General features: G+C 49.8%; 1 protein-coding gene across 1 annotated transcript in view; it reads right to left on the bottom strand.

Annotated features, from left to right (window-relative positions):
- VAT1L (vesicle amine transport 1 like) overlaps window positions 1-11,713 on the bottom strand; it is a 154,640-nt gene that overhangs the window by 115,259 nt on the left and 27,668 nt on the right. Inside the window, exon 2 of the mRNA XM_004704534.2 lies at window positions 2,645-2,774. Within this exon, the coding sequence (XP_004704591.1) occupies window positions 2,645-2,774 (130 nt within the window). The remainder of the gene's footprint in view (window positions 1-2,644; window positions 2,775-11,713) is intronic.

The raw sequence follows: 11,713 nt of genomic DNA, 5'->3' as shown, positions 1-11,713 counted from the left end.
AAAAAAAATAATTTCACTGGGGGCTCGCACAACTCTTCTCACCATCCATCCATCCATCCATCCATCCATCCATCCATCCATCCATCCATCCATTGTGTCAAGCACATGTGTACTGGGTCAACAGAGTGTAATGGAAAGACTATGTCAACCCCAGACAGTGATGGTCAAAGTCATCACAGCAGAGCTGACTGCTCCCAGGCCTCCCTCCACCACCTGGGCTCCCTCATTTTGATTGTATTACCCAAGTGGCTAAAGCAACTCAGCCACTGGCTCAGCCTCCGGCTGGGTCTCAAGGCAAGCCCCTTGTCCTCCCTCCTTCCCCTCCTGGCTTCTTTCCTTCCTTTCTTTTGAGGCTCAAATCCCCTCAGTATTAGATTCCGCTAAGACAAAGGAGTACGTCCTGGGTGAGTGGGCACGAATGATTCTTGTCCTGCTGTGCCCCTGGTCACGACTTTCCAAAGTCTCCCTTGCAATTGCTCGGTCCAGGAGTTATGTGAGGAGCTTCGAGATCCTCTCTCCGAAATAGCTGAAAACCTTCCATAATGCCGATGGAGAGGGGACAGTCACATGGGGTTTCTCCAAGTCACACCCAGCTGGAGGCTTGGAGGTGGCTGCTTTCATGTGCTTGTGCAAAGATCTCCGAGGGGAGGGGGCCAAGGTACTGTCCGGCTGAGATCATAAGGAAACCAGGGAGAGCTCTTTCTCTCTGTCTGTCTGTCTGTCTGTCTCTGTCTCTGACCCAAGCATACACAGCCATCAAGTCAATTCTGACTCCTGGCAAGCCTGTAGGACAAGGTCGAACTGCCCCCGTGGGTGTCCGAGGCTGGAACTTTATGGGAGCAGAGAGCCTTGTCTTTTTCGGCAGGAGCGGCAAGTGGTTTCTTACAGGTGACCTGGTGTAACCACTACCCGACCAGGGCTCCTGCACCAAGCTTTAGGAGGAATCGATTTTAAGTTTCCTTCTAAGAGCTTGTGGGTACCGGCCTTGGCTGGATGGAGCACTCTGGCCATATGCTTCTTCTACGACAGACTGGTTTGCCCTTTTAGCCGTCCATGGTACTTGCAGTGTGCTTCTCCAGCACCACAATTCAAATGCACCAATTCTTCCTCAGTCTTCCTTATTCAATGCCCAACTGTCACATGCTTAGGAGGCAATGGAGAATCCCATGGCTTGTGTCGGGCACACCTTAGTCCTCAGAATAACATCTTTGCTTTTCAATATTCGAAAGGGGTCGCGTGCAGCAGATTCACCCGTGCAATGTGTCTTTTGATTTCTTGACTGCTGCTTCCATGAGCACTGATTGTGGATGCAAGGCAAGACAAAACCCCTAGACAGCTTCAACCTTTCCTCCGTGTATGACGCTGCTATCTATTGGCCTACACGTTGGTCAAAAATCCCCTCAAACTCAACTGCCATCGAGTTGATTCTGACTCATAGCCAGTGTGAATCGTTGGAGCTACCCAGGGACTTTAGAGGGTGGGCGCATGGCATCATAGGGAAAGGAAAAGGTCCTTTTCCTTTGATTTGAATGCAGTGATTTGAATGCAGATTCTGATGTTACTAGTGACCGTCTGACTCTGTTACTGCCTCTCAGCTCCTACTACCTGCCTGCCTGATACTAACTACCTGTCTGACCTCAGAGAAAGGCCTCACTTAGACAATGACACCATGCTTTAATTATGATCTCATCAAGCCCTGGAACCTGATTTGCATTGTTTTGCTGCCTCCAAACTACTGCATTTTTGTCTCATCGATTTGCCTATCATTTTGCTATTTCTATAAACCTAATTTTCATCAATTTGCATGATAATGGAATGAAGGACCACTCATCTTTCTACCTATTTACATTTTTTATTCTGAGGAAATTTTCACATGTATGACAATACTTCAAATAATATAATAAAACCCCGTGTACCCACTGCACTACCTTAAAAGCTACTGATCTATAGCCACTTCCCCAATGACTGAAATAGCAATTTATAAATGATTCCTTAAATAGATCAGTCAGGGAAAGATTACCCAGAACCAAGTTATACAGTACAAAAGCTTCCCCCCACTTCGCCCCCACCCCCACCACTGTGGTGTTTTAGAACCGATTTTTGAGCCTGAGGTAATGGGAAAAACGGGAGGTGAAGGGCATGCACATTGAGCTCATCCAAGGCCAAATGGTGTTATTTAATTGTTGCAAACTATGAATGAAATGAGCCCTGTTGTTGAAGTGGGTTAAGCGCTGCACCGATGACCACGGGGTTGCCGATTGGACCCCACCAGCCATTCTCAGGGAGGAAGATGGGGCAGTCTGCTTCTGTAAAGACTCTGCCTTGCAAACTCGATGGGGCAGTTCTGCTCTATCCAACACGGTCACCGTGAGCTAGAGCAGCCCCCACGGCAGTGGGTTGGTTTCTCCTTTTGCTTTCCACTTACTGTGGTGCAGGGGACACTAACAGGCTTCGCCCTGTCCGGCTGGCCAGACAGCTGTGAGGAGCCAATGAACAGTATCAAGATTGGCATAGGGGGGTGGGGCTCTCATCACACGCGGTTCAGACAAACCAAAGGAGACAACGATGGTAACACAGTCCGTAGCCGGTTCCCAACGTGCTGGTGGAATCCAAAGACTCGCTAAATCAGACGTCACAACATTACCTCGTATCCTTTCACGCTGTCGCCCAGAGCTTCCACGATCCCAGAGCACTCAAATCCGGGCACCAGAGGCGTCTTGGGAGGGTTATCAATATTCCCCTGTCGCACCATCAAGTCAATGAAGTTTAAGCCACTGTGGACGGAAGTGCAGGGAAAGAGAAAGTCAAGGTGAGATCCAAATGAGAGCCCCTGGTTTGACTTTCATCTCCCTTCCCTTGTTCTTTTCTCCCTCCCTCTCTCCCTCTCCCCTCTCCGCATCCCTCCCTTCCTTCCCACCTTTCTGACCACGTGTAGTTAATGAAGCAGTTAATGAATACACCACCAGATGCCACCAATGTATCAAAACTCAATTATCTTTTGGCAGAGGAGGCTTAGGGGCGGGGGCAGTAGAAGTAGCAGTTACAGAGTTACACTCTTTCATTCCAAAGACAGTCCCGGAATCGCATCTCCAGGCTGGCTACAGTTGGTTTATGAACACCCACTGACTACACTTGGTCATTACAGATTGCAGCATTTAGTCAAAGGTAAATTCAAAGTCACCGCCATCGAAATGATTCAAATTCACAGTGACCCATAACACAGGTAGGGCTGCCCTTGTGAGCTTCCAAGGCTGTCAACCTGAGTGGGGGCAGACAGTCTTATCTTTCTCCCTGGGAGCGGCTGGTGGTTTCGATCCGCTGACCTGGCAGGTTAGAAACCCCATGAGTAACCCACTCCACCACCAGGGCTCTTTGGGTGGAGTTGAAGGTAGAAAAGTACAACTTAGGAAGAGTAGGGATAAGCAGACATGTGGAAAGCAGTCAGACACAGTCTATGAGAGAGGGGTCGGGGGAGAGAATATCAAATTTAAAAGGTCTCAAAACAATTGACCAACCACCATATCTCATTCCTTGCACACACATATGCCAGCGCTGGCCCATAAGTGCCCCCCACAAGAGTGGCTATGAGCCACCAATAGATTATCCTACATCCAGCTAGAGGAGGAAGACTCCACGGGAAGAAATGGCCCAATAGAGATGTCCTATAGAATATTTATCTTTGCTATTAGGCATTTTCTACGAACACACTACTTCTGAAATAAAAAGTTAATAAAAGATATCAAAGGCATCATGTTGGAAGGCCAAACGCTTGATTCCGAAGATGCTGGCAACAGTCTAAAACAGTTTCATTTTTGAACTACTCTTAGGAAAAGCACTTATCGCCCACCCACCAATCACATGAGAAAACACATTCCATTGAACAACCTTTCTTTTTTTTTCCCCCACCTAATGTGGTTCATGCATGACTTCCTGTTTCCAATGTCGTCTGGGGCGACCCATCTCTGAGAAGGACATCGTGCTTGGTAAAGCAGAGGGGCAGCGAAAAAGAGGAAGACCCTGGCCGAGATGGGCTGACCCAGTGCAGCAACGCTGGGCTCCGGCGTAAGAACCACTGTGAGCCGCTATCCAGGCACAGGCCCATGACTGTGACCATGGGTGCAGAGAACATGCACAGAGGAATGTTAAAAAAGAGCAAGGAATGTAAATGTGGGATTTCCACAGTGGGCGGCTGCCCAGCCACGCCCTGGGGAGAGAACCCGGATGACAAGCGCCCTTTGAACAACTGGTTCACTGAACGCAACCGAAAATCAGCAGGTATCGGTTCTGCCGATCCAGTGCAAACCAGCTGAATCCCAGCACTCAAGGTGAGGATAGCGCAGGACAGGGCGATGCTCAATTCTGGAGCATATGAGGTCACTATGAGTCGGAAGAGACCCCACAGCACCTAATAACAGCCGCAAGAATGGGTTGGCATCCATCCCTAGGTGGTTCAGTGACATGCCTGACTACTAGCTGAAGGCTAGGTGTTCAAACCCACTCAAAGGTGCCTCAGCACTGCCTCCAAAGCCAATATGGGGCCCAGCTCTCTAGTGAGACTTGGGGTCACCACGCATCAGCATCCACTGGATGCTAACTAGCAGTATGAATGGTCTAAACTAGCAGTTCTCAACCTGTGCTTGGGGGGGTTCGAACAACCCTTTCACAGGGGTCGCCTAAGACCATCAGAAAACACATCTACCGATGGTCTTATGAACTGAAACACTGCTCCTCTATCCGACTCCAGGAGGGTCCACCCACATGCAGAGAAGCTGATCTGGTGAGAAAGAAGCTATCTCAACCTTCGCACCGACGTCGGCTTTTTACGCATACTGTCGCAAAACATAGCAATGCAGTTTACTGTTGTTATATTAAGATTGCTACCCATGCTACACCATGCTTCAAGACACAAGTTCATTTATGTGTCATTAGAAATAAATATTTCACAAGATATAATTACATACTGTTTTTGTGATTCATCACTATGCTTTTAAGATGTTCCATTTGTCGCAATGAAAATACATCCTGCCTATCAGCTATTTACATGACGACTCATCACAGTAGCAAAATGACAGTGATGAAGTAGCAACGAAAATAATTTTATGCTTGGGGTCACCACAACATGAGGCACTGTATGAAAGGGTCGAGGCATTAGGAAGGTCGAGAACCACTGGCTTAAACAGCACTTTACACAATGCTTTCTACAGACCGAACTCTTCCCATTGGTATGGGACCACAATGAGCCATTTCTCAAGCCTTTTTGCTCTCTTTGGAGCCCAGGGAGTACCTCACTGTGCCCGAATTCCCTGTGCTCTACTCCCCAGCTGCATCCATAGGAACAGCAAAGGCACGGACAGCACCCTTCTGAACATCACCACCCTCTTAAGGTGTTCGCGGCCACGAAGCAGGCACTTTCCCACAGTGCCCCTGTTGGCACATCTCTGTGTGGCTCCTACTTCTCGGCTTCTGGAGTACACCTGGCACAGCCTCGGGTTCAGAGGAACACAGGTGTCCTCGAACGTTCGAAAACACGAGCTGTCAGTTTGGATACCAGCACCACACAAGCCCAGGGTCCACTCGGAACACTGGATGCATTTTCTACATTTTGACTCCCGAGTGACAAAGACGCGAAGCCCTTGCTGCTGAGGATCACAGACTATGACCTTCGAGATGGAGCGCACTTGAACATGAAGTGAACGGACAGCCGCACAGAGGGACCGATGCGCGATCTCACAAGAAGCAGAGACGAGACACACGCTGTCACACGTTTTTCCCGGTTGGATGGCCATCGTTCTTTGGGTCATTTAGTCCCCCATGCTCTTTAGTCGTGTGACCATTTCTTTTAAAAAAATCATTTTATTGGGGGCTCTTACAGCACGTATCACAATCCATCCATCCATTGTGTCAAGCACATTTGTACATTTGTTACCATCATCCTTTTCAAAACATTTCCTTTCTGCTTGAGCCCTTGACATCAGCTCATTTTTTTCTCCTCCCTCCTTCATGAACCCTTGATAATTTAGAAATTATGATTTTTCTCATGGCTTACACCAACCGCTGTCTCCCTTCACCCACTTTCTGTTGTTCATTCCCCTGGGGGGGTATTATATGCCGATCATTGGGATCGGTTCCCCCTTTCTCCTACCTGCCTTCCCCCTATCCTCCTGGTACTGCTACTCTCATGATCAGCCCTGAGAGATTTATCTGTTCTGGATTCCCTGTGTTTCCAGTTCTGATCTGTATCAGTGTACATGCTCTAGCCTAGCCGGATTTGTAAGGTAGAATTGGGGTCATGATAGTGAGGGGAGGAAGCATTAAAGAACTAGAGGAATGCTGTATGTTTCGTCAGTGCTATACCACACCCTGACTGGCTCATCTCTTCCTTGTGACCCTTCTGTGAGGGGATGGTGTGACCATTTCTTGGGGAGACTTGGGTACAAATTCCAATCCCACCCCTCCTAACAAACTTGGACTTACCCATGATCCCAAAACTGACCGTGGTTCAGGCAACAGCTCCTCTGTGACACATGGGGTCTCCATGAGTCAAAGTCAACATGATGGCAATTACAAGAACCACCTCCGCCCCCCCCACCTGCGTGACTTTAGCTAACTTCCCTATCCTTTCTGAGTCTCCGTTTCCTCGTGAGGGCCCACCCCTCCGGGTTGTTCTGCGAATAAAGAGAGGCAGGCATTGAATCCTGGCTCCAGGGACACAGAAGCACTCCAGACCAGCTCTCCCTTTAAGGCTGCCTCTGGACTCCCAGAAGGCAGAGCACGTGATGAGTCTTTGGAAAACTCCATTAAAAAAAAAAAAAAAAGGTTACAAAATCGTTTGGGAGCCGAGATGGGAAAGCTGCATCTCTCTCTAGGCTTCACATCTCTGAAATAGCTCCTTTACTGACACAACCCCATAAAGAAAGCAGCGTCGCACAGCAATAAAAGCTAATGGAAGGAATAGCCCAGATCCAGCGCCGCATCTCATTCCACACACATCTCAGCTCGCTGTGTTTTCCTCCGCACGCAGATCTAGGACCTCCCAAAGCCCCAATAGAGAAACACCAGAAGAAATTAGCTGACAGTGTGTCAACATGCCAGCCCTGGAGAGGGTTTCATCCGAGAGGCTGAGCCCACGGCTTCCTAACTCGGTCTGCTTTCAGCCACGGACAGCCCTGCTTGAACCGGGCCTGGTTCCATAAACAGCCACCAAGAAGGGCTAAAACGGATCCCACAAGATCCCTTTGCATCTGCACCCTCGGCTAAGCCCACGTGTCCCTGTGACAAACCCAACCCTCTCCCGGGGGGCTATGAGGCAGGGTCGCCCAGTAGGCTGCATCGATGGATGGTGTGTCTCAGCACGGAGGCAAGGCGAGCATCCTTAGGGGTGCACTACCATGTGGCGCCAGACCTCTAGCACCAGTGTCTGTCCCCACAACTCCTCACTTGCCTGGAGTGAGTGTTTACCAGTGGCCAACAAGTCCTCTCCAGCGGCCTCGTGTGTCAGAACGGGACTGTGTGCCACGGGGTGCTTTTTTTTTTGCTGTGGACATTACAGACCGCCAGGCCTTTCTTCCACGGTGCAGCCAAGTGGGCTTGAACCACCAGCCTTGAGGTCAATTGCTGAGGGAACCCCTGGGTACCCGTCGTCCTATCCTTTACTGAGGGGAGCGTTTGCAACGGAACTGTGCTGATGACTGGATGGAAGGCTCCCCTGAGCTATAAACCATCATGCCCATTATCAGAGGAGGAAACTGAGCCCCTGGTGAGATGAAGTAAAAGACCTTTGAGCAAAGCCTGGAACCGGAGCCCTGATCCATCAGATCATCACAAGAAGAACTCCATGATGAAAATGCCCCCCCTAATCTCTTGATGGGGACTGTGCTGCCTGCTGGCCCTGCTGAAGGCCCCAAACTTTATTAGAAATGTGTTTGTAATGCCTTGTTTTAGTTGACAGCTGACTGCACCAGCCAGGGGCCCATGTCGGAGGAGGGACCACCACTCATAATTGTGGGATTATAAAGAGGCTTTCCCCCAGCTTTGTCTCCCCCAAAGATATGCCAAACACTAGAGGCTGTTTGCCAGCACTTGGTGGGAAGTCAGATGCTTAGAGATATTCTCCCCCAAAGGCATTAAGCCACTATCTGGTCCCACCACAGGTGGCACCCACTCCCTGCTGTTAAGGACAATGGGCTACTTCTCCCTAAAGGCTTGCGGCCATCAGTCTGGTCCCTGTAGGTGGGGTTCATACCCTACTGATAACTGTTTCCATGGAGAGCCAGAGAATGGGTCAAACCTGCTCAGTGACATCCAAAATTAGGCTGCCATCCTGGGTCTAGGAGCTGCCCGTCTTGTCACATGTATACCCCCAATCCCTCCTCTTCCTATAGCTTGCCCCCAACCCCTCCTCTTCCTATAGCTTGTGTACCCCTTGATTGTCCCCCTCTAACTGCTGTATAACCTATAGTACAACCCCTTCCTGCGACATATGTCTTTACCTGTAATTAGGGGGCTTGCACCCCCCCCAAAGATATATAATCCTTGATTAGCAATAAAGCAGCTTGGCTCTTCCTGTCCCCTTTCCCCTTGTCCTCCTTCCCCTCCCCCTCTCTCCTGCCCTCGGTCTTCCATCTCCACGTGGACCACCAAGTGGGGCTGAGGTGAGCATGCTACCATGAAATGCGTCTGCCTCCATTATTTCAATCTCTCTTCTATCTCTCTTTATTCTCTATGACTTTATTATAATATATATATACCATACAATTGAGCCTATCGAACCTGCGATTAGTTGTGGGGGCTGGCCTGATTATCCCCTGTCCACATAATCGAAGGCAGGACTCCTCCGTACCTTAGCAAAGAAAATTGAGTTGGTCCAAAAACAAGGTGTTTTCTCACATTTTGGATGGTGGAAGACACAGATCACGAAAAGCACTCAGTCCAGCGATGTCAGTCAAAAGCGAAACTGAGCGGGAGGGGACTTGGATGACCCAAAGCTTGGAAACGCGGGACAAAAAAGCTAGTAGTTACGGGAACTAAGGAGCCCCGGGGTGTAGTGTGGTGTTCCCCAGAGACAAGGGGTCTTGTCTCTGGCCCTGAGAATCCAGTCTCAACGGGCCCACTCATCCCTCGGCACGGTCACGCATCTCTGCAGCACAATCTCCTGGCGTGGGCTGCCTGTGCAGCCTCGTATCCATGAAACGAAACTCAATCAAATACCACCACTCATCCCTCCCAAGGGGGCAGGCGTGATGCACTGCCCCTTTTTTCCTTCCAGACAAAACAAATAACTGTAGTCTAGAGGCAATAAGCTCCCTACCTGCCCAAGGCCACAGTCGGCCATCTCTCCGCCTGACATTTGTCTTTTTCCACCATGGAAAAGCCACAATGTCTCATAGCCATTTCCCACATTCTCGGAGTTCTTTTGATTTTCACTTGAAGTGCGTTTTCAGAGTAGCAATGGCCAGATCCTGATGTCGCGGCTCAGGTGCATCCAGGGGGTCTTCAGAGTTTTATGCTATCTGATTTTTTATTCAAGGAGCCTTCATGCTGCAGTGGTTAAGTGCCTGGCTGCTAACTGAAAGGTCGGTGGTTCGAACCCACCAGCTGCTGCACCCAGGTGAATGATGCGACAGTCCACTTCCAGAAAGGTGACGGTCCTGAAAACCATCTGGGGCAGTTCTATCCTGTCCTATGGGAGTCGCTGAGTCAAATTTGACTTGACAGCAGTGGGTTGGGTTGGGATTGGGATTTTTGAGCATTTCCAAACCCTCTGAGACAGCTGGAGGAACAACAAGTACAGGAGAGTGCGAGGTAATAACACTATGTCCTCTCATCCTGTTTTTCCCAAAGATTGGCACGATTTTAATAAAGGCGTTAAGAGACGATTTTATTTTTCCTCCCTTCCTAAATGGATTAAGGCTCGGTCAAAAGGGTTATTTATCACTGAGGCAAGGCATCCTGAAGGAACGAAGGCAGAGGTTTGGAGAAAGGACCCTGGCAAACTCGACACAGGCCGAGGGATCTGAAGGCAAGCGCGAGACAGTATAAGGAAATTTGAACGATGGTAACTTCTTACATCTGCAGGATGTGGTACAGCTTACATGTCTCACCAAGCCTTGGAATAAACCCAGGCAGGCAGGAAGTGCAGCCACCCTTAGTTCCACGGGGCGGGAACATGTAACTTTGACAAGAAAAAATGGCTTGTCAAAGGCAATATCATCAGTGCACTGCAGAGTAGAGACCAGAATCCAGAGCCTTAAACTCCTAGCTTAATGGATACGCCAAGAGACCATGAAGTCCCAGACAGGAGTAAACCAGCTGTTAACAAAATCAATGCTTTGAAGATGCTGGGGTCAGAAGCCTAATGGGCAGTTGTGGGGAGAGGTCAGACTGCTGTCTCCCCACACCACAGGGGTGGGCCTGCTCCCTGCTGCTGGGGACAATGGACAGGCTCCTATAGGCGGAGTTCACATCCTACTGAGAATGGTCTCTATCAGTTGAGCCAGGCACAAGTCAAACCTGCTCTGTGACATCCAAAGTTAAGCTGCCATCCCAATTCTAGGATCCGCCCATCTTGTCACATATATACCCCCAATCCCTCCTCTTCCTATTGCGTGTTTGTCTCTAGACCACCCCCTCTCATTGCTATATAACCTATAGTGCAACCCCTTCCTGTGATGTATGTCTTTACCTGTAATTAGTGGGCTTACACGCCCCCAAAAGGTATATAGGCCTGGGCTAGCAATAAAGCTGCTAGGCTCCTCCTCCTCTCTCCTCCTCCCGCCCCCTCTCTCCCTTGTTCCCTTTCCTGTCCTCCTTCCTTCCCCCTCTCTCCACGTGGACCACCAAGCTGGGCTGAGGTGAGCAATGCTACCATGTAATGTGTCTGACTGCATTATTGTAATGTCCCTTCTATCGCTCATGCTTTCGATGACTTTAATATAATATATATACATCTCAACTGTACAACTGTGCTTACTGAACCCGTTGGTAGTGGTGGGGGGCTGGCCCCCACCGTTATACTACAGGCGGTGATGGCAGGAAACAGGGGTCCTGGCCCAGAGCTGCAGGACCTTGACTGAGACTTTGGCGCCCTCCCCTCTCACGCTGTGCAGATGACAGAAGCATCAGTCCACCATGACTCAGAAACGGAGCCCTGCTGCCAAACCAGAAGAGCGGGGATTTGAACTTCCCAGCCACTTCCAGAGAAGAAAAGGCCCGGTGATCTGCTCCCCTCCAGATCCAACTCAAAACCCAAACTCACTGCAGAGCAGTCGATTCCAACTCAGAGCGAGCACCAAGGGCCGAGTGGAACGGCCCTGTGGGTTTTCCCTGACCAGAGTAGTAAGCCTCATCTTTCTCCTTCAGAGCAGCCGGGGGTTCCAACTGCTGGCGTGGCCCAGTTCGTAACCCACTCCACCACCAGGGTTCCTTCCCATAAAGATCACAGCCAACTAAATCCTATGGGGCAGTTCCATGTGGTCACATAGGACCGCCAGCAGTGGAATCGACTAACATAGTTGAGAGTGTTTCCAGTTAAAAAGAAAACCTGCCCCAGGGAAGGGGTATAGGCTGGCAACGTTAAGAGGTCTGGTGTAGGTGAAAGGAAGGGCAGGGGTGCTGATTTCAAAGGGTTTTACACCTCTTGCCCCATTCTCACGTTGTCAGTGTTCTCAGCCAGGCCCATGGGAAACCAAACACTGTCAGCCCATCCCAAGAAGAA

Source organism: Echinops telfairi, unplaced genomic scaffold (genome assembly GCF_000313985.2).
Source record: "Echinops telfairi isolate 266 unplaced genomic scaffold, ASM31398v2 ScPeMD7_2291;HRSCAF=2852, whole genome shotgun sequence".
Taxonomy (NCBI): domain Eukaryota; kingdom Metazoa; phylum Chordata; class Mammalia; order Afrosoricida; family Tenrecidae; genus Echinops; species Echinops telfairi.
Note: the sequence above shows the minus strand (reverse complement) of the source record. Positions and strands in the feature narration are given on the sequence as shown.